The sequence below is a fragment of the Chiroxiphia lanceolata genome, chromosome 23 (assembly GCF_009829145.1).
Source record: "Chiroxiphia lanceolata isolate bChiLan1 chromosome 23, bChiLan1.pri, whole genome shotgun sequence".
In the NCBI taxonomy this organism is placed as follows: domain Eukaryota; kingdom Metazoa; phylum Chordata; class Aves; order Passeriformes; family Pipridae; genus Chiroxiphia; species Chiroxiphia lanceolata.
The window spans coordinates 85,418-104,674 of record NC_045659.1 but is presented as its reverse complement, the minus strand read 5'-3'; the positions used below and the strand labels follow the sequence as shown (position 1 = coordinate 104,674).

The window sequence follows — 19,257 nt, the reverse complement described above, 5'->3', positions numbered from 1 at the left end:
CGGGCCGAGTGCCGGGGGGGCGGGGCCTGCAGGGGCGGGGCGGAGGGCGGAGGGCGGAGCTCCCTGAGGGCCGCGGGGGCGGGGCCGGCGGTGACGTGTTCGGCGCGGCTCGAGGCCGGCGGTGATGGCGGAACCGGGCACGGGAGCGGCCGGAGGGGGCCGGGACCGAGCGGGGAACGGCACAGGGTCCGGCGGGGCAGGCGATGACCCGGGCGCTGACCCGCCCCTGCCGCGGGGCGAGAACGGCGTGGAGGGCAGAGCGGTCCGCGTGGGCACCCGCCGGAGCCAGGTAGGCAGCAGCGGGGCCGGGGCGCGGGGAGCGCTCCCGCCCCGGTACCCGACTCGTTCCAGCCGACGCGGGCTCCTCGGGGCTGAGGGAAGGGCTGGGCTTCCGAAGCCCGCGCGTTCCAGTTCCTTCCTTGGGACTCCGGCGAGAAGTTTGGAAAGCGCTCCCTTCGGAGCCCGGGGGGCGGCCGGCTCTGGGAGCGCTGCCCCGGCGCGGGAACCGGGGGTGAGGCGCGGGGCCTTCCCGGGTCTGGCGGGGGCTCTGTCACTTGCAAGGCCTGTGCAGCTCTTGCAGGGAAAAAACGCCAATGACTGACGGCTGCAGCCCGCTCAAGGGCAGGGAAGGGACGTGTCCGGAGATACAGCAGGTATCTCTTGCCAGCGGGCTGCAGCGGGAGGAGCAGCCTCGCAAAGGGAGATAAGCGACCCTCAGACCTTTGTTCTGAGATAATCTCGTTCCTTCTGGTAGCACGTTCTAGGTAAAATTCCGTACTGTCACGAAGGCATTTTGTGTAGACATCAGGGCAAGGGACATAGCCGTGCCTGTGTGCTGCCTGATTTTCTAACCTGAGGCTCTTGGGGCACTTTACAAAGGGAAGCAGCTACTTATTGTCATTTTACTTGTAGGGAAACTACAGTCCTGAGAACCACGTTAATTACCAAAGGGTCCTTAACCCCTCGGTGGGAGAAAAGCTGAAACTCACCTGTAGTTGCTTGAGTCTGCTGCCTCTTGCATCTGTGGAATGATGATACACTGTGTGATTCTGGGTTTATTTTACGTGCTTCTGCTGTTCTTATGCAAAGGAATGTTCTTGCAGTTCACTGCTTTGAGATTTGTTGCTTGCTGTACATGACGATGTAAGGTGTTACTTTTCTGTGTGTGTGTCTGTAGAACCTATAAATAAAGCTCTGTTCTTACAGAGGATAAGTAACTTGCATTTGACAGTAACTATAGATTTTTCCAGCAGCACAGTGAAATCCCATTGGCTTCTCCCAAAACTTGCAGTATTGGTAAAATTCATACTCTTAGAGAAAGCAAGAGGCTACCCGGTGTGCAATATGACTTATTCTTTCATCACTGAGCAGCAGGAGGATGGTTTTGCTTACTTTTCTGCCCACTTGCTGATGAGCGGGTGTCATTCGGCAGTTGTGTTCCACAGAGGTGAAACACAAGTAGAAGCATGAGAATCCTGATCTGCAGGCTTCTGCTCTAGTCACTTCTCCTAACTTGATCATTTGCTGTGCCTCATGAGCACTTGGATCACAACAGCACTGGACACAGGGAAATGTTGTGCTACTTAGGCAATAAAAAAAGTTCTTCAGTGCAGTGATCTGGTCATGATAGGAGTTCACACAGTTCAAGAAGTTTGTACCCATGAGTGATTTTACTTGAGGCAACCTATTTCTAATGCTTTTGATTTCAAGAGAATGTACTGGGCATGCATGCCTGACTGTTGAAGAATAGCAAAGCCTCCTTAGCTACCATATGGACAATGTACTCTTTCTTTAGGACTTTCTGCTTCCTTGCAGCTGGCCCGGATTCAGACCGACAGCGTGGTTACGATCCTCCGTGAGCTGTACCCTGACCTCCACTTTGAGATTGGTAAGTTTTTTTGGATGCTGCCCTGAGGGTGGATGGCAGCAGGAGCCAGCTGGTTATCTTTGTGTGCGAGAGGTGTGTGTAGAGTCAGGAGGAGGAGGATTTGACCCCACTTATCTAAGAGTGCAGTCTGAATTCAGTTACGTTGTGTGGCTTAGCAGTTGCTGCTGGTTTCTTCCAGAGGAGAAAGATGGATTTCATAGGCTTTTGATGACTGAAGTGCTGAGTACGTGATGCAGATGGTGTTCTGTTGCTCTGTTTGCAAACCTGGTATCATTCTGGCTGCACCGCACTGAGCATTAGGGGCATTTTCTGGTCTGGGGCTTGAGGCTTTCAACAGGAATAATGGGAGCTTAGCCTTGCACTGAAGAGAACTGCTGCATATGTGTTCACTGGCACTCCAGAGACAGACTGTGGCAGTTTCCATTGGGTCAGCTCTTCCCAAACCTGCCCCCTTTCCCCTTGCTTTGGTTTTGATGACAGTGAAGGAAGTCTCCATTTCACTTGTCTTGAGTGCAGGTATTTCTAGAAGTGAGCTGCTCTTGTACTGAGCCTGAGTCGGTGCTCACCCAGCAGTGTGTGACACTGCACTGCGTGTGGCATTTCACATAGGTGTTTTCAGCCTAAGCCCAGTGCTCTTACTGAGCCTCACATTTTACCTGTACTGTCTCTGAGCAGTTGCCATGTCAACAACTGGAGACAAGATCCTGGATACAGCACTTTCCAAGGTAAAGAATCTCTTCTTCCTCTATACAAGAACTAACTAAATTTGAAGTTATATTGACTGATACTTCTTTTGTGATTCATGTCCTTCTGTTTATGTGTAGATCGGGGAGAAGAGCCTCTTCACCAAAGAGTTGGAAAATGCACTTGAAAAAAATGAGTAAGAGCTTATTGTTTTCCTTTCTTCTTCTGGCATTTGTTGCTCTTTGGACATCTTTGGCTTGCTGCATATGTGATCTACTTTCCTTCCGTTCTGGTACCTCTGGCTAAAAAAAGAAATCCTTCGATAAGTCACCGTCTTTTTCTTTCCCTTTTCTCTCTCTGCCCTGGGCTTAGGCCATGTATTTTGAATTGGAGTTGTGTCACTTTGTCTGCTGCAGTTCGGTTTCTTTTCTTCTGTGATATGTGTATTACGTATGCATCAGAGAATGTAATTTCATTTGATTTCTGCTTATGAGTATGTTCTTTTAAAAATACTTTACTTGCTGGTGGTAATGTATTGCAAAACATATTTATTGTTAGCATATTAACATTTGTTAACATGTTTGCAAGCAAAATGTGCAGGAGAATTTGGCGTGGGCAAGTTGTGTTGTGTTCTAACTTCTCTCTACAGAAAACCTTGGTTCAGGCTCCTGCTGGAGGAGAGAGAGATTAGTGGTGTTTTCATGGGATTGAGGTGTTGGGTTGTTGTTGTTTTTTAATCTCTTTTTCTTTTTTAATATTCTGAGGAGTGTTGCCTTAGTTAAAGGATGTTTAAAAACCAAGGTATTCTTCTTTATCTCTGCCACATAGTTACATCATACTTCATTTTCAGTGAAGTTGGTGAAAACATACTGGGGACTCAAGCATTTATGATGATGTTCACTTGCTGTGTGATGAAGCAGGTACCCTGTAGTTTGAGTTGCTGCCACTTTCGGTTTGAAGCATAATCCAGCCCCCAGACTGATGCATATTGGTATGAGTCTCTCTGTGTGAACATCCCCAGCATCTTCCCCTCATTCAACTTAATTGTTTCTAAAGTGTCTTGCATCACTGCTGGAAGGAAGGCATTATCCCAAGGGGAAAAGAGAGGCAGAGAAAGGTGAAGTAGCTTTTTTTGGAGTAACATAAGAACTCTATAGTAATTCTGGCTGTGGAATCCTGAAATTCTTCTCTTCTCCAGATTAATTCCCAGAGTGGGTTCAAACTTTTCTGTAGGTGACCTGCGGGCCTCTGATAGATCACCACATGAGCTCAACAATCTGTTCGCTGATTACTACCCTCTAATTTTTAGAGTTGACCTTGTGGTTCACTCCTTGAAGGACTTGCCAACTTCCCTTCCTCCTGGCTTTACAATCGGCGCTGTCTGCAAGTAAGTGTGAACATTAGGCTCGATTCTCTGAAGAGCTTGCATTTTACAGTGTTGGTAAAGAAGAGCAAAGGCAGCTTCGGTCCGTTTATGTGTTCAAAGTTTTGTCACCCTCTGAATAATCTCCAGAACAGTGGAAACATCAGAGCTACCCTAGTGTTCCGTTGCCAGCAGGTGTGCTGAAAATACTTGCTTTTACAATGACAGTGGGGTATTTTGGAGCCAAAGGCCATTTCTCCAGGGAATGATAGAACTGCCTTCCTTTAAATGATGTGTCATTCATTCTGTGCTTGTATTATTTTGCAGAAGGGAAAACCCACTTGATGCTGTTGTCTTTCATCCCAAAAACTGTGGAAAAACACTGAGCCTCCTTCCTGAAAAGAGGTGAGTGGGAGAGGAAGGGGAAGACAGGTGTGAAAACAGAAGGGGGCAGTTGGTTGATTCTTTCCAGTGGCAAGTCCATGAGCTCCTTGCTTTATCCTGTAGTGATTTTACACTGCCTTTTGTGAGCGTTCCACAGACATTACACTGCACTCACTAGCTGGGAAGAGCAGCAGCAGGGAGTGCTGCACACTGTCTGAGACTGGATCTCTCAAGCCACCCTAGAGCTGCAGTGCTGATTCTCAAGTTAGACGCTTTCTGTTCAGGATCTCCAGAGTGAATTCCTGCTTCCTTGTATTGTGCCTACTGCAGGGGAATGCATACAATGCAGATAGGGTGTCCAGTGCAGGATTTTGGCTTTCATGGACCTGAACTATGCTTTTGTTCTCACTCAGCCAGTTCTGACTTTTTCCTCGATTTTTTGGCATAACTTCCTTGTGGTTTTCCCGTTTTGAATTACCTGCCCTTTAGTAGAGGTTATTGGAATCTTTTGTCTGAGACAGCTGAGTGAAATGACTCAAATTAAGGTAGCTGTTATAAAGATATTTTTTTCTGTGTTAAAGTGAAAGAAATAAACTAGCTGTAATATAAACATAGACTCATGCTTCTGTACATTTGGATAGCAGGAAAATCATGTCTGGTCTAGGATCTAGGTTACCAAGAGGGGGAAGCGGAGGGGCAGGTACCGATCTCTTCACTCTCATGACCAGTGATAAGACTTGAGCAAATGGCCGGAGCTATGTCAGGGGAGGTTTAGGCTGGATATTAGGAAAAGGTTTTTCCCCCCAGAGGGCGGTTGAGCACTGGAACAGATTCCCCAGAGAAATGGTCACAGCAGCAAGCCTGAGAGAGTTCAAGAATCATTTGGACAATGCTCTCAGGCACATGGTGGGATTGTTAGGGTGTAGGGTGAGGAGCTGGAACTCGATTGATGATCCTGATGAGTCCCTTCCAAATCAGCATATTCTGTGATTCTGTGAAGAGAAGTAAACAGTTTACATCTTGAGAAAGGAAATGCTCACTGCCTAGACTGACAGTTTTCTGTGGTTTCCAATTAGGCTCTCAAAGGTTCTCTATTTACTGCATCTATGTCACTGATGAAGTCCATCCATTTTAGTCACTTTGGTTGTCTGGTTTTGTCTGCTTCATTTTGGGACAGCCAAGTCTTTTTTTCTAATATAAATGTTGTGGTCTTTAAATGAGGTTTATCAGTCCTTGACAGTGACTGGGGCTGCTCTCCAGAAGCATATCCTGTAGATTGTCTCCTTGGGCGCGGCTTCGGCCAGGCTTTATGCTAAATTTCACAGAGTGGTTTTCTTTCTTCTAAGGAGATATAAATCTGGTTCTTAGATCTTCACTTCAGTATATATGTAAAAAAAGTTACCATTTGTTTCCTTGAAAGTTCTGTCATACTTCTGTCTGGAGGTGTTAGGAGTATGCTGTATTTCACTGATTCTATTTTTCCCTACAGTGTGATTGGAACTAGTTCACTTCGTAGAGCAGCTCAGCTCAAAAAGAAGTTTCCTCAGTTACAATTCAGGGATATTGTATCCTTTCCTGGCAAAACGTGGGAGCTGGGTAAAGCTGCAGAGGGGAAAATACAACTTAATGCAAAGTCTACATTCAAGGCTGATTTGTAGCAGCTGACCTAGAAGAACAAACTGTTTCCTCAAAGGCTGCCTGCCCCCTGGTACCCTGTTCAGAGGATGGGGGTAGCACTGTAGCCATTCTGTCCTCTGCTTTATCGGGAGGCTGTGAACAAGGGGCCGGCTGTGATCTCACTAGGGTTCAGGATGCATTGGATTGTATGCTGTGCAGTGTTTGAGGAACGGTGCCTCCCATGTGTTTGTTGAAGGCGTGTGACCAAATGCCAGTGGGTTCCCAGTAACCCTGGATGTGATTTGGACCACTAGTTCCAATGTGGGTGGCTGAACTACTGAGAGAAGGCATTGTTACTTCGGTCCTAGGAGCCGAGTTCTTTGGAGTGCAGAAGGAGCTGGGTATTAATACTTAAATGACGTGCAGAGTCAGCACTTGAATTAATATTCCATAATGCTTGGCAAAATTCTATTTAAAGAAACAATTGTCCATATTTAACACTTCTTTCAGAAGATGTTCTCATTTGAAGGCTGTTGGATTCTGTACAGTCTGTAAATGCTCATGTGGTTGTAGGACTGCTTGCCTGCTGTTTCTATGCTTGCTTAACCACTTCTACAGAGAGGGAACTTAAATACCCGCCTAAAAAAGCTAGATGAGAAGGAAGACTTCAGTGCCATCATCCTGGCTGCTGCTGGGCTGAAGAGGATGGGCTGGGAGCATCGCATTGGCCAGGTGAGGAGCAGCAAAGCAGAAAATACCGTTCTCTGCCTCAACTGCTTGTGTTTCAGACCTTGTGGTTGTCCTGTCCAAGATGAGCATGCAGTCTGCTGACTCCATTGCCATGTTAGCTTGCGATTTGAGGTGCTTCAGGGAAGAGTTCTGGGGGTTTTTTTTGGTTGGTTGCTTTTTCCTTCATACAGAAACTTATACTGTTCAGCTTTCCATGGTTCAGTAACAGTTTGTGATCTGGTCATCTCCCAGCAGTTTGCAGCACGCATGTCTGGCAACACAGTGTTGTGCAAGACTCAGATCCTTGTGATTGGCTATTTCACAAAGTGCTACAGTCCAGTTGATGGAAAGTGCATTGTTTCACTTTAGCAGTGCAAACACTGGGGCATGGGAAGGGAAAGGTGATATTTCTTTGGTCTGACATGAAATCAGTTGGTATTAGAGACAAGCATAGAATTTGGCTCCTGTTTCCTATATTCGGAACACTGTGCCTTAACTCTGATTTTACTTTCTTCCAGCTCCTAGGCCCTGAAGATTGTCTGTATGCTGTTGGACAGGTATGTTACAACTTTTGTACTTTAAGCCAGGCTATGTACTGAAAGCACATTCTTAGGGCTCTTGTTTCTGGGCAGGCGAGTGGTTCCAGTCTGTTCTGGGCACGTGGCTGAGTTTACACAGGATTGCTCAGCTGGTGTCAAACTTGCTAAACCAGAGCCATTAGTGATTGCAAGTGACCAATCTGCACATTCGTTCTGAAACAGTGATTTTGATCATGTGTTGGTCAGGTACTGTGCAGTACCCTGCACCCCCTGCCCCATTGTATATCCAATTTAGGAAATAATTGTTTTGTCATTGTTACTCATTCAGCACTTGATCTGTTTCTCGATAAAAGGTTGTAAACCTTGGATTTATCCAGCCTACTCATCCCAAAGGCACAGTAGAGTGGGTGTTTCTATATATGCAGACATAATTGAGATAGGTTCTAGAGTGGTTTGAGGTGGCAGCGTGACCTTTAACATTTGGCTGATTAAGTTCCGATCATCTGTTCATAGCAGCTGCTATAGGATGACTCTGCAGCCAGTAGAGTGTTTTGTAATTCATTTCTGTAAACATCACTCCCTTAGTGAAAAGCGTTTGAGCCTCTAAGTTCTATTTCGTGGTCAGTGCTGAGTGCACACACAGATGCATGAAGTTGAAGAATTACTATATTTTGTTGTGTGTTTCTTCTTCTAGGGTGCCTTAGCAGTGGAAGTTCGTGCCAAAGACCAAGAGATACTGAATATGGTATCTGCCCTGCATGATGCAGACACTGTGTTGTGCTGCATTGCTGAGAGAGCCTTTATGAAGCGTTTGGTAGGTCTGGCATCCTTGCTCTTCTGCCTGCAGCAGTAAATACTGCTCTGCTAGTTGACTTGATGCCATAGTATGGGAAATCCATTACACTTCCCTAAAACTGTGAAGGAAGGATTACTTCTGAATCAAGAAGGGCCTGAAAAGTAATGGGTGGGGGTTGTGTGCAGCCTAAACTTTTCAGAGGCCTCTGCTTTGCAAGTGTTAGGTAGGAGCCTTAGCATCAGCTGCTTTTTGTTTTAGGAAGGTGGATGTAGTGTCCCTGTTGCTGTCAGCACCCTGCTGAAGGATGGCCAGGTGAGGAGTACTTTGTTCTTTTCTGGGATTATTTCTGAAAACCTATTCCAAGTGTGTCCCTGATCCTTCCCTGAAGATAATTTCAGCAGATATCTTTATAGCTGATTAGGGCAGATAATCTCCTCACTTAGCCCTTCCGTGAATGGGTCTGGCTACTGAAGCCATCTTCTAGAAAATTCCTTTGAAATACATACCAGATTTCCCCTCTCACCCTCCTTGCTTATTTTAAGGTAGTGTTGCCCTGAGATCTGAAAGTCTCGCTTCTGACCCCACCAAATCTCTTTTTAGACAATGGAGTGTGATTAAGGAGGTGGGAAACGAGAAAAAAATTCCATCCTTTTCCTTGGGAAGTTGCATCTTCCTTAACAGGGATTTCTTCTCTTATGCTTGTATTGTACTGCGATTCTTGCTGTTCCCACTGCATGACAAAAGCCTTCCCCTCCAGACTTAGCTTTGTATGTTGGGTGGGGTTTTTTCAAAGAGGGGGTAGTTGGCTGTTTGTTTGTTAATATGGTATTAATCCATTCTGTCTGTCTTTCCAAGTTGTACTTGACAGGAGCAGTCTACAGCTTGGATGGATCCGATAGCCTGAAGGAGACTATGCAGACCAGTGTCAACTACCCCCATCAGGTACGTGCCCCCCAGTGGCTTCAAAATTCAAACCTGAAGCTAAATGACAAAACCCAGACCTTTAGAAATAGATTACTTTTGGTCTGGTTCCTTGGAAGTTGTAACAGCACACTGTTCTCGAGGCTCCTCATACCAGATGTTACCCTGTTTTGTGGGCGTCCGAAATAGCTCCTTGCCTGCTCCTCCCTGCTGCCTTACCTAGGGGTGTTTGTATTTGCAGAATGAAGATGGACCAAACGATGATGTGCAGCATGTTGGCATCACAGCCAAGAGTGTCCCTAATCAGGCCCAGGAAGCTGCAGAGAACCTGGGTGTTGAACTGGCTAATTTACTTCTGAGCAAGGGAGCAAAGCATATCCTTAGCGTGGCAAGGCAGCTCAATGACACACGCTGAACTCGGTGCAGCCAGGAGTGCTACAACACCAGCTACAAGACTGCAGCTACACCATCATCCTCTGGAGGATGGGATTTATTTAAACACTCATCCCAGTCTTGCCTGATGTTTGGGTGCAAAAACCTGAAATAATAAGCTAACTAACTTGAGTAGTTTGTGCTGTTCAGGGTTTTCATCCCTCTCCACATTTCTCTAAATTGCCAGGTGTCTCTTTGAAGTATTTTCAACAATTTTTGTAGCTAGGAAGTTAAAAGCAAAAATTAAAAATAAAAATCAGTAAGCATTCTATTCCATTTAGGAACAAAGTGCTCATTACAGATTATAATTGGAGACTCAACTGTGCTGGTACTAAAATGCTGTACTGTGCTAAGAGAGTGCCTTATTTGGGCCAGTTCACTCACTGGACTACTGAAGGCTCCCATCAGGTTGATGATACCATGTTTGTTTTAGTAAAGTAGCACAGATACCACTTTCAACCTTGCTCTCCGTTAAGGTAAATTAAGTCTGCAGTTATCAGGTAGATGCAGATTTGCCAATTTGTCAGGATTAAATGAGGGAGTGGACAGCCATTGAGTGCTTGCCCACAAGGGTAATCTGAGCCAGTTCACCTCCACTAGCCAGTGAATGGGGAGTTGAAGCAGAAGCCCAAATTTGGGCTATTGTGCCTTTCTTTGTAACAGCTCTTTCCTTTTACTTTGGCTCCTTGCACTCACTACTGGGTCACCATCATCCCAGCAAGGCTTGTGTGTTACAGTGCCTTGTAGAAATACTGAGATGGTACCCCATTGGGGTCCTGTTTTGTTAATGAAGCACTGTTTATTCTCTATGCAACGTCCACTGAAGGTAAGAGAGGTAAATACAAGTAAATTACGAGCCCTTACAGAGCAGCTCTTGTGTTCTGTGTCTGACGGGCCTCGGCCCAGCTCCTGCTCGTCCCCCGCAGCCGGCCCGACCCCCCCCCCCCCCCCGGATTACAGCTCTCCTCGTGAGCAATGAGGTGGCCCTGAAAAGGGCCTTTTGTGTGGCGCCGGAGGGGCGGCCGGCCTAGTACTCCTGTGACTGCTGCCCGCTGCCCTTCTTGCCGGCCTTGGCGGGGCTCGCGGCGCCGCCGCTCGTCTTCTTGGGCAGCAGCACGGCCTGGATGTTGGGCAGGACGCCGCCCTGCGCGATGGTGACGCCGCCCAGCAGCTTGTTGAGCTCCTCGTCGTTGCGTACCGCCAGCTGCAGGTGACGGGGGATGATCCGCGTCTTCTTGTTGTCCCGCGCCGCGTTGCCCGCCAGCTCCAGGATCTCGGCCGTCAGGTACTCGAGCACGGCCGCTAGGTACACGGGCGCGCCAGCCCCCACCCGCTCCGCGTAGTGTCCGCGTCGCAGCAACCGGTGAACGCGCCCGACCGGAAACTGCAGCCCAGCCCGGGACGAGCGAGACTTGGCCTTAGCGCGGGCCTTACCGCCGCTTTTGCCACGGCCGGACATTGCGCCTCTCCGCTCGCTCCGGCCGCTGTGGCCAACTGAGGCGGCACCGGCCTCGCCGGGGCCTTTTATGACCTCCCGTCAAGTAGGACTCAGCTCATTGGACACCGACACCGCGCCTCGCTATTGGTGCGTCTGCCGTAAGAAGCTTTTTGCTGACTGGTCGTCTGTGAGACGCCGCCGCGTTTGCCCTGAGTGTATTGGCGGCGGGGCCCAGCCAATCAGCGAGCGCGGCGCCAAATTTAAACCGCGCCGAGGCCGTTGGAGGTTTGCGGGCGTTTTGCGGCGCCTCCCGAGCGGAGGGTCTGGCAGGACCAGCGGCCGGTCCCGCGGAGTCCCTCGTGCTGTCCGTCCGGTGCTCCGGATAGCAGCGGGTAAAGCTGCAAGGTCAGATCTGTGTGAGGAGCTTTGGGTCTGCCAGCTCTCAGGTTACTAAGGGATTGGACCAAAGGGGCAGAGGAGTGATGGCAGATGAGGCACGCGATGGCCGAACCAGCACGATGGTCCCCCTCCTGGGCTGCTCCCAGAGGTTTTGAGGACTGGAGTCAGCCTCTGGGCCTGGGCTTTGGTCTTGGCCTGGCTTCCATCCAGAGTGAGGCAGGAGGGCTCCTGGGATGCCTGCAGGCCAACGGGTGTCCTCATTCATACAGGGGAAGAGCATTTGGGAACGAAAACCTACCATGAGATCCTTTTAGGGGATTGTGGGGGCGTGTGAGATGTATTATGGGTTTATAGTATGGGTAAGTATAGTATAATAAGGGAAGCACCAAAGGCAGGGAAGGAGTCAAAGCTGACTAGGAGGAAAAAAATATGGGACCATTGAAGGAGAAAAAGTGTGAAGAAAGTGGCCATGTCTTAATATGTTGCTGATCAGTAATAATTATCTCTGCAGCCTGTCCCATCTCACTAAACTCCATTTCTAGGTTTTTTTTCTAGGGTGACGGGACTGTCAACCCTGTGTGTTTATGTATGTCTGGAGGTCTTAAGTACCAGCCACTGGCATCAGGCCATAGGTCAAAGGGGCCAGTGTGTATGCAGTTCCAGCAAACAGAAAGACCTCAGTGCATGCAGGGAGGGGAAGGGCCAGGACTAGGGTGGAACGAAAAGATGTGCGATCCCTAGTGAACGAGCCAGACCAGAGTGAGTAGGATTTAGAGCCAGGTATCCAGGGTCTCATACGGGAGATCAGGGTGGGCAGGATGCTTACTGGAGGTAGGGCTAAGCCAGCTTACTGAAGAAAATGGGGTGGCTGTCTGGGCTTTGCCTACTGGATCAGAGCAGAGAGATTAATTTCTCTCCATATGCCATGAAATCCAGCAGCACGTTTTTGGACAGACCGAGTGTTTTAAGGCCAGGTACTGAAGGGTTTTGTAATGTTTGTGTATGTATGTGTTTATGAATATACTCTACTAGTAGACTTACGAACTAGAGAAGAGGAAGAGGATTTGGCACTCGTGCCATCCACGCTTGAGTGCTGTGTGTTGTCTCTGTTGCTCAGCGCCACTGGACATACATGTTTTTGCATACTGGAAAAACACCCCAAGCCTCGCTACTGGCTGGACGTGGGTGTGTGGAGGTGCAGTAGCCTCGCATCTATTAAGGTACTGGACCTGGCAACTCCTACTCAGCCACCTCAGCATCCCTGTTTTTGCCGTTGCATTATTTCACTTTTCACTGCTGTTAATCTTGCGCAGACTCTAACCCGGTGCTCCAATGGCTGTTCTGTGTTTTTCTGCTGGGTAAGTAGCAATTCTGTCTTGAACTATGGTGCTATACTGCTATATAGGTAATTATTTATATTTGATGAGAAGATAATGACAGCCTGCAGGGTCTTAGTTCCATGTTAATCTAAGGACACAGCGATCCTTACTCTGCTAGCCTGTTCCAGATGTGTCCTCTTCCACAGAGGAAGGCAGATGATGATGTTAAAAATTAAAAGCCCATCAGCAGGGAACATTCCTAGTAGCCATAAAAAAGGAGGGAGTCAACTGCAGAAATGATCAGCCCCCTAGCAGGGTAGAAAGGTACAGGGAGGAATCATGTAACCCAGTTTTACTGCATGTCAATACTGTCGTGGCAAAGCACTGCAGGGGAAAGGGTACCATGAGTTATTTTATTCTTGGAGCGTTCTGAGTTTTGAGCATGGTTTATAACATGTCACTCTATGTCCATGGACCAAAGGATTGGAAAAGCCAGGAGCGAAATCTGGTTTACTTATTGTGCTCTACAGCATCTCACAGAATTTAAAGTTGCTGTTTTCTCTCTTGAGGAACAGTAACATCCTTGTTAGATGTACAGAGATTCCATCTTTCCCACTTCCCTGTCAGTAAACATTTGGGTCATTTGCTTTCCCTCTGAAAGGTATTCCCAGTAACAGTGATGTCCAAGTAGCAGTGAACCCTTTCCATCAACAGAATTGGACAAAAGCCTTTGCACCAAAAAAACCCAAAACAAACGGTTCAAGACTAGCCCACATAGAGCAGTTGCTTGTGTTTTGACAGGTGTTCTGAGGTTCTCAGAGGGCTAGAGTAAGATCAGTTGAATCATTTGATCAGCAACTGGAGAAAATGGACTGGCTGGTACAACTCTTTCCCCTGACGGTCCAGTCAGACATCATAAAACAAACGCACTAGTTGGTACCGGATGGAAAATGCAATGGTGCTGCCCAGGACCTAGGTAAAAAAGACATACAACAGAAACATTACAGTGTTGAATAGTCTACAGGCTGTCAGATTTCTCCTTTCCATATGGATTTGCTAAGCTTTCCAGCATGCCTCCTTTGATTAAACAGCAACATATAGGCTAAATTTTTTAGGTATAGTCTATCCACAGACCCAATTTCTTTGAGAATTATAGGTATCAGTGGGGGATTTCTGCATGTGCCTGCACACGGTCACATTCTGAGAACATGTGGATGAAATGAACGGTTGGGAATAACTCATTCCTCCTTAAGGAGCCTATATCATAATATAATATGGTTTGTAATGGAAAATACCTCTGCAATTCAGCATCCTTACAATAAGGTACTGTCAGGAATTCTTTGCTGTGACTGGGCTCTCTGTACTTCCTGTCTTCTGCGATCCCCGATGTCATCTGCCTAAGGTCTGTTCTACAGGCTTCTGTTGGAAGTCCTTTCTCCTGAATGGGAATTTTGCTAAGTGTCTCTTTTGTAATAAGACCCTCTTATCTTAAATCTGAGATTGAAAAAAAGAATTTATCATAGGCAATTAACCAATGCTTGCCTTTCCAAAAGTGGTGTTTCTACTATATCATGCATGAGAGTTCATATGCTGAATAGGGGTAGTGGCAGTATCTGTGAGGTGTATTATCCTTGTGTTCCAAGTGGCTCTAAAATGCTCCTGCTCAGATTCTGGGGACTGCTGAGCCTTGTGCCACCCTTACACAAATCCACCTGTCAGAGATAATTCTCATTTGCTCTGACTGACAAACAGGAACACGCAGAAAGGCTGTACTTGGTCAGAGTCACAAAGCACTCTGCTGTCCTCGTGTTTTTCTTGCAGCCAATAATCTGTGCTTTGGGAATCTCCTCAAGCTAACCTAGAGACTTTGTTTTTATAAGCTCTCAATGAACAGGGAGGTGTGCATGTGAATTTGCTTCCTCCTTGAGCTGTGTAAGCCTCCCTAAGTTCCACAGCTCAACTGCATCTTGTGTGAAGAGCACGATAATTTACTTCCCCCTTTCCCCTTAAAACTCTTGAGACTGACTTGGATCTGTTTCCATTCTAGAGTACTTCTTTCTACTGGAGGAACCTGTTGTCTGACCTGAATGAGTAGCAATAGAAGAGTGAGATTTCGCTCCTGGGTGGGTCCAATCAGCTTTATGACAAAGTTAATAAGTGTCATATTATTGCATTCAGTGTATTCGCCATCTTCATCCATTCCACTCCTCACATCTACTACATGCAAGATCTTGACTACCTGGGGAAAGAAATATTGCACATTATTGCACCAGGTACGTTTGGTGCTCACTGGCTTGGTTTTGTTCAAGAGCCCCTTTGCTGTACCATCCCTGAAATCTGGCCTGTGTTCTTACTATAAAGACAGGATGGGCTTATGATGGTCCTGGGACACTGCTATGTGTGGTTATTCTGAAAGACTGATTATTAAAACAATCAAGTGACCGTGAGGGATGGTAACAGAATAAGCAGAATATTTTGTTCTGGATTTGAGCCAGGAAATAACTACTGAACCCAGAAGTTTTGCATTCCCTTCCATCTTGCTCCTTTTGCATTTGACCACTGCCTCAAAATGCATCTGAATTTTGAATGTTTTCTGGGTATTACCTTCAGAATGTTTGATCCTAGGGCAGAGAGGCTCTTAGTTTTGAATTTGGAGTAGCTCATCTCCAACTTTCCTGTAGTAGGGTTAAGCCTAAAAGAAACATTAAAAATTTAGTCCAGATAAAACAATGAGACAGAGAGACCCCTATGTAAGCAGACTTAGATGCACAGCTGAGTAGCCAAGAAAGAAATCCAGTGGAGGAAAAAAAAAAAGTAACAACAGCTGCTGATACCTAGTCCCTCAGAGGGAGCAGAGGAGACTCCTCTTCCCCTGTACCCCCTATATATGCATAAAGCTGTATAGTTTAAAGACTAAACCAGAAGAATCTAACATCTGCAGAGACAATAGCTGACATGGCATAGTGCTGCAGAATGCTTGCTACTATGAAATCTTAGCAGATCTCACTGCAACAGCATTAAAAGCAGCCTGTGTCAACTTCTCTCAATCTTGTAGCTGAGAATCATCATATTCTAATATTGTTAAAAATATTCTGTATCTGAGGAGTGGGGTGGTCAGAAAAGTTCGCTTTTCTGAGAAACCTCTACAGTATGACTCAACTGTAGCTGACAGAGTGAGCTGGCTACCTTTTAACTAGAAAACATACTTCGATGGCTTTTAAAAAGAGCACCTATTACCACCTTTCTCAGCTGGTGTTGAAGATAGACACAATCTGTGGTACCACTATAGGTCACTCAGGTACATTACCTTGGCAGCCGGTGACGGGGACAAGGAATGATGTGGAAGAGTTGAGGCAATGAGTAGAGGAAATTGAGCACTTGTGGGATGAAGAAAAGCAGCATGGTTTTGCTGAAGTGCCCCAAGATCCCCACCACAGCAAAGGTCATGCCGGCAAAGTAGCAGAAGGTGTCCCCAACAAACACTCGAGATGGGTACCTGCAATCCATGGGGCAGAAAAGCAAAGGTCTGTCATGATTACTGTTGCCATGCAATTACTTTCTAACCACTGAACACATGCCCACATCGCAGGTTAGGGGCCAAGAGGGATCTGCAGCAGATCTACACAGTAAAAACAATTGTAGGTATTTATTCTAAGAACTGCAGGACTGGGACTCACCACCCGACTTGTAGAGAATACGGTAGGAAAAGACGTCCAGGGAGGCATGGGAGGGAGTGTATTCTGACTCTGTGCATTTGGGTGTGCTGGTGGGACCACAACTGTTCTAATAAAAAGAAAAGCTACCACCACATAAATGCTTTGTGCTCTTAGTTCTGGCAAGAAGCCTATCTACCCTCCAGCATCCCATCTGCACATTGTTAAGTGGTTTGTGTGTTTGAAAAGGGAGAGAGTAGAGGGAAAGGATGCTTCCAAAGAAACTGATGTCCTTCCTCTTACCAGTTGTGGTAAAATAGGCCCAGCGTGGTAAAAAAAAAGGGGATCATGAAGTAGAGAGAAAAGATGTGATCATCTCGATAATCGCCTACAGAAAAAAGGAAAACGTGTTTATTTGTGATAAGACAGGACTGGCTGATTGTTATTAACAGCTATTTTCAGATTAGGATTCAATCTCCCTTTGCTTTTTGTACCCACAAATGTTTGTTATTTTCCTTACCATTTAACTCTACAATGTTGAATATGATAATGGAAGCAGCTATCACCAGCGACTGTCCTGCTTCAATCCCGTTAATTCCAGCGAGAATGTTGATGGCGTTGGTGCAGAACACTGCCAGCATGCCCATGTACACATAGTAGAGGATACCTACAGATCAGAGCAAGCCAAATGCTTTAGTACTGGCAGGCAAAGCAGGCCGTGGGCCAATTCACCAAAGCTCTCACTTCTTGCTTTGTACAACAATCCTTTACCTAACAATCTCAGTGAGTTTTGATTGTGGTAGCTTGCAAATAGATTGCTTCCTCTCCTATGAGCTGGCCATCATGTGTACACATACATACAGCACTGCGACTGCAGCAAACTGCTGTGCCGCAGGGGCAGGCTGCAGGGTTCTGTCTCTCTTTCAGTCATGCTGGTGTTAGCAACTAGGTGTTGTGTACACCCGTATTGTCAGAATCACGGGAAAATGATCGGTGCCTATCTATTCACAACTGAACGTGTGCTGGGTTTCTGGATGTTCTTTCACCCTAATATTTAGTGGGTGGAGTTCCACCCTTTCACTGGTTACTTAACCAAATCCTTTTGTTTGCTCTCTCTGCAGCACAGACAGCTTCAGGTGATTCCTTCCACCAATTGCTCACCAGTTGGATGACGGCTTCTGGTGACTCATAACTCACCCAGGTCCAAGTGCATGCCCAGCAGCACCCGGAAGGGCTTAGGCACCACAATGGTTGTGTTCCCAAAGTTGGTGAAGTAAACCATGAGCAGTGGGAGGGAAGCCATGGTAGGAAGAAGCAGCTTGTGGCGCCAGCGCAGGTTCAAAACGTCATCTGCAAAGCCCAGGAAAATCATGCAGCAGATGGCAAGGAGCGAACCGATGAGCTCCACGAACTGCAGGACAGAGAACAGGACCCCGGTCACCAGTGGCCGCTCCCGGCCCGAGCCTGCTGCGCTCGCTGCGCCAGGCAAGCCTCACCTCGTCGTGAGGAAAGGCCGCGCACTGCTCCTCCACAAAGCACCTCAGGAAGGGCACGGGGATGAAGCAGAAGAGGATGATCAGGAACACGGCACCGCTGATGACGCCCTGTGCTTCGGGGCTGGAAGGAAGGCAGAGCGGGGAGTCAGCCGGGCCCGGGCTGGCCGCGCGGGGCAGCTCCGGCGGGCAGCGCTACTCACACGGGCCGCCGCGAGGCCTTGTTGAGGTCCTCCCCGAAGAGCCGCGCAGCGAGGAAGCGGTCGGTGAAGGCCGGGATCAGCGTGAGCGTGGCCGCGAAGCCCAGCAGCGACCCGCAGAGGTTGATGAGGAGGGGCACGGCGGGCAAGGCCGCCATGGCCGCGGCGGGCGCTGGCCCTGCCAAGGGCAAGGAGCGGGGCGGGGCGGGGGCGCCTCCCGCCACCTCCCTGGCCGGGCGCTACAGGGGCGGTGCCGGCTGCGCGGGGCCTCTGCGGCCTATCGGGGACGGAGGCGCCATCTTTGGCCCTGGCGTGAGCTGCCCGCCGGCACTGGGCTCTGGTCGGACGCCGGCTGGGGCGGGGAGGGCTTTTGGCCGCGTCTGTGCCCGGCGCAGGGATCCGCGCAGCAAAGCTCCGCGCCGGGAGCAGCGCTCGCCCTGGCGCGGAGGCGGCCTCGCCACGGACTCCGCCCCGCAGTGCCCCCCCCACCATGGCCGCCGCGGCGACCCGCGAGCCGCAGGTACGCCCCTTCCCCCGCCACGGGGAGGCGGCAAAGGCCGGCGGCTCCCCCCGCCTCCCCACAGCCCGAACCGCGTTTTGCTGTGGTTTGGGGAGCGTCGTAGTCACCGCCGTCCGCCGGGGCGGGGAGCCGGATTACCGGGGTGCAGGATGCCCAAGAGCGGAGAACGGAGCGGCCGTCGGTTCCGTTGCCCTGCGTCTTTCCTCGGATGTTGGGAAAATTCAGTAAAATACCTTACTCGACATTTTCAGTGGGACCGTCGGGGCTTCTTTTTTTTCTTTTTTTTTTTCTCCATTTTTTTGGGGGGGGGACGCGGCAGGATAGGCGCGATGTCCATGCACAGATGTTCATTCAGGTGTGAGTAAATCACCAAAGGGGAGAGGCAGTGAAAAGTCCAGTAGTAGCAGCAAGAAGCACTTTCTCGTGCCTTGCATCTCTGTGGCAACCGGAAATGCTTTCTGATGGCCTTCTCCGTGCCACCTAGAGAGCTGCTGCTGCGTTGAGAGGCCGCCTCTGCTCTGTTGTCTGTTGAACGTGAATTTGTAAACTTTAAATAAACTCTGAAGCGGGCACATAGTACTGCTGGGGAGGAAAGCACAGCACAGAGGCGTGATGGTCTCTGGCTGGCCAGAGACTCTGAAGCTGCAGCACCAAGGAATCGCCACCACCTGGCCTTGGGTTGCGACTGTCGTGAGGCGATCAAAACTCGCGTTGCTTTTGCTCCACAGCGAAGGGTGGAACAAACTGAAGCAGACGAACGGAAAGGTTCCACCTCGGTGGCGAGTCCTGCGTGCCTGGTGCGAACGGGGCAGCGGCTCCTAGCGGGAAGGAGCGTGACGTGAAGAGAAAAGCGCCGTTAATGGGAGCTCGGAAAGCCGGTGG

At 48.5% G+C, this 19,257-nt stretch overlaps 3 protein-coding genes across 3 annotated transcripts; 1 reads left to right on the top strand and 2 right to left on the bottom strand.

The window, feature by feature from the left end:
• Nucleotides 1-100: 100 nt before the first annotated feature.
• On the top strand, nt 101-9,629 carry HMBS (hydroxymethylbilane synthase). The gene is made up of 13 exons (XM_032709501.1): nt 101-289; nt 1,816-1,888; nt 2,564-2,613; nt 2,713-2,768; nt 3,882-3,959; nt 4,263-4,340; nt 5,809-5,884; nt 6,555-6,668; nt 7,184-7,222; nt 7,899-8,018; nt 8,259-8,312; nt 8,856-8,942; nt 9,163-9,629. Exons 1-13 carry the CDS (start codon nt 125-127, stop codon nt 9,334-9,336), a joined length of 1,164 nt encoding a protein of 387 aa, XP_032565392.1. The 5' UTR covers nt 101-124; the 3' UTR covers nt 9,337-9,629.
• A 498-nt stretch (nt 9,630-10,127) lies between these two features.
• LOC116797706 (histone H2A) lies at nt 10,128-10,873 on the bottom strand. The gene has a single exon (XM_032709502.1). The coding sequence runs from the start codon at nt 10,810-10,812 to the stop codon at nt 10,381-10,383; it is 432 nt and encodes a 143-aa protein (XP_032565393.1). The 5' UTR covers nt 10,813-10,873; the 3' UTR covers nt 10,128-10,380.
• Nucleotides 10,874-12,894: 2,021 nt separating this feature from the next.
• DPAGT1 (dolichyl-phosphate N-acetylglucosaminephosphotransferase 1) lies at nt 12,895-18,239 on the bottom strand. The gene is made up of 9 exons (XM_032709499.1): nt 17,859-18,239; nt 17,659-17,779; nt 17,360-17,573; nt 16,683-16,829; nt 16,466-16,550; nt 15,817-16,005; nt 15,114-15,201; nt 14,593-14,748; nt 12,895-13,481 (listed from the first exon to the last, which is right to left on the bottom strand). The coding sequence occupies exons 1-9, from the start codon at nt 18,011-18,013 to the stop codon at nt 13,416-13,418; spliced, it is 1,221 nt and encodes a 406-aa protein (XP_032565390.1). The 5' UTR covers nt 18,014-18,239; the 3' UTR covers nt 12,895-13,415.
• Between the last annotated feature and the right edge of the window lie 1,018 nt (nt 18,240-19,257).

Excerpts from the sequence above, each read along its gene's own strand:
- HMBS (XM_032709501.1), top strand. The coding sequence starts at position 125 with ATGGCGGAACCGGGCACGGGAGCGGCCGGAGGGGGCCGGGACCGAGCG. Across the intron at positions 5,885-6,554 it reads AGTTACAATTCAGGGATATT|AGAGGGAACTTAAATACCCG; the intron begins GTATCCTTTCCT and ends CCACTTCTACAG. Across the intron at positions 8,019-8,258 it reads GAGCCTTTATGAAGCGTTTG|GAAGGTGGATGTAGTGTCCC; the intron begins GTAGGTCTGGCA and ends TTTTTGTTTTAG.
- LOC116797706 (XM_032709502.1), bottom strand. The coding sequence starts at position 10,812 with ATGTCCGGCCGTGGCAAAAGCGGCGGTAAGGCCCGCGCTAAGGCCAAG.
- DPAGT1 (XM_032709499.1), bottom strand. The coding sequence starts at position 18,013 with ATGGCGGCCTTGCCCGCCGTGCCCCTCCTCATCAACCTCTGCGGGTCG. Across the intron at positions 16,830-17,359 it reads GGGCATGCACTTGGACCTGG|GTATCCTCTACTATGTGTAC; the intron begins GTGAGTTATGAG and ends TCTGATCTGTAG. Across the intron at positions 14,749-15,113 it reads TAGGATCAAACATTCTGAAG|GTAGTCAAGATCTTGCATGT; the intron begins GTAATACCCAGA and ends TTCTTTCCCCAG.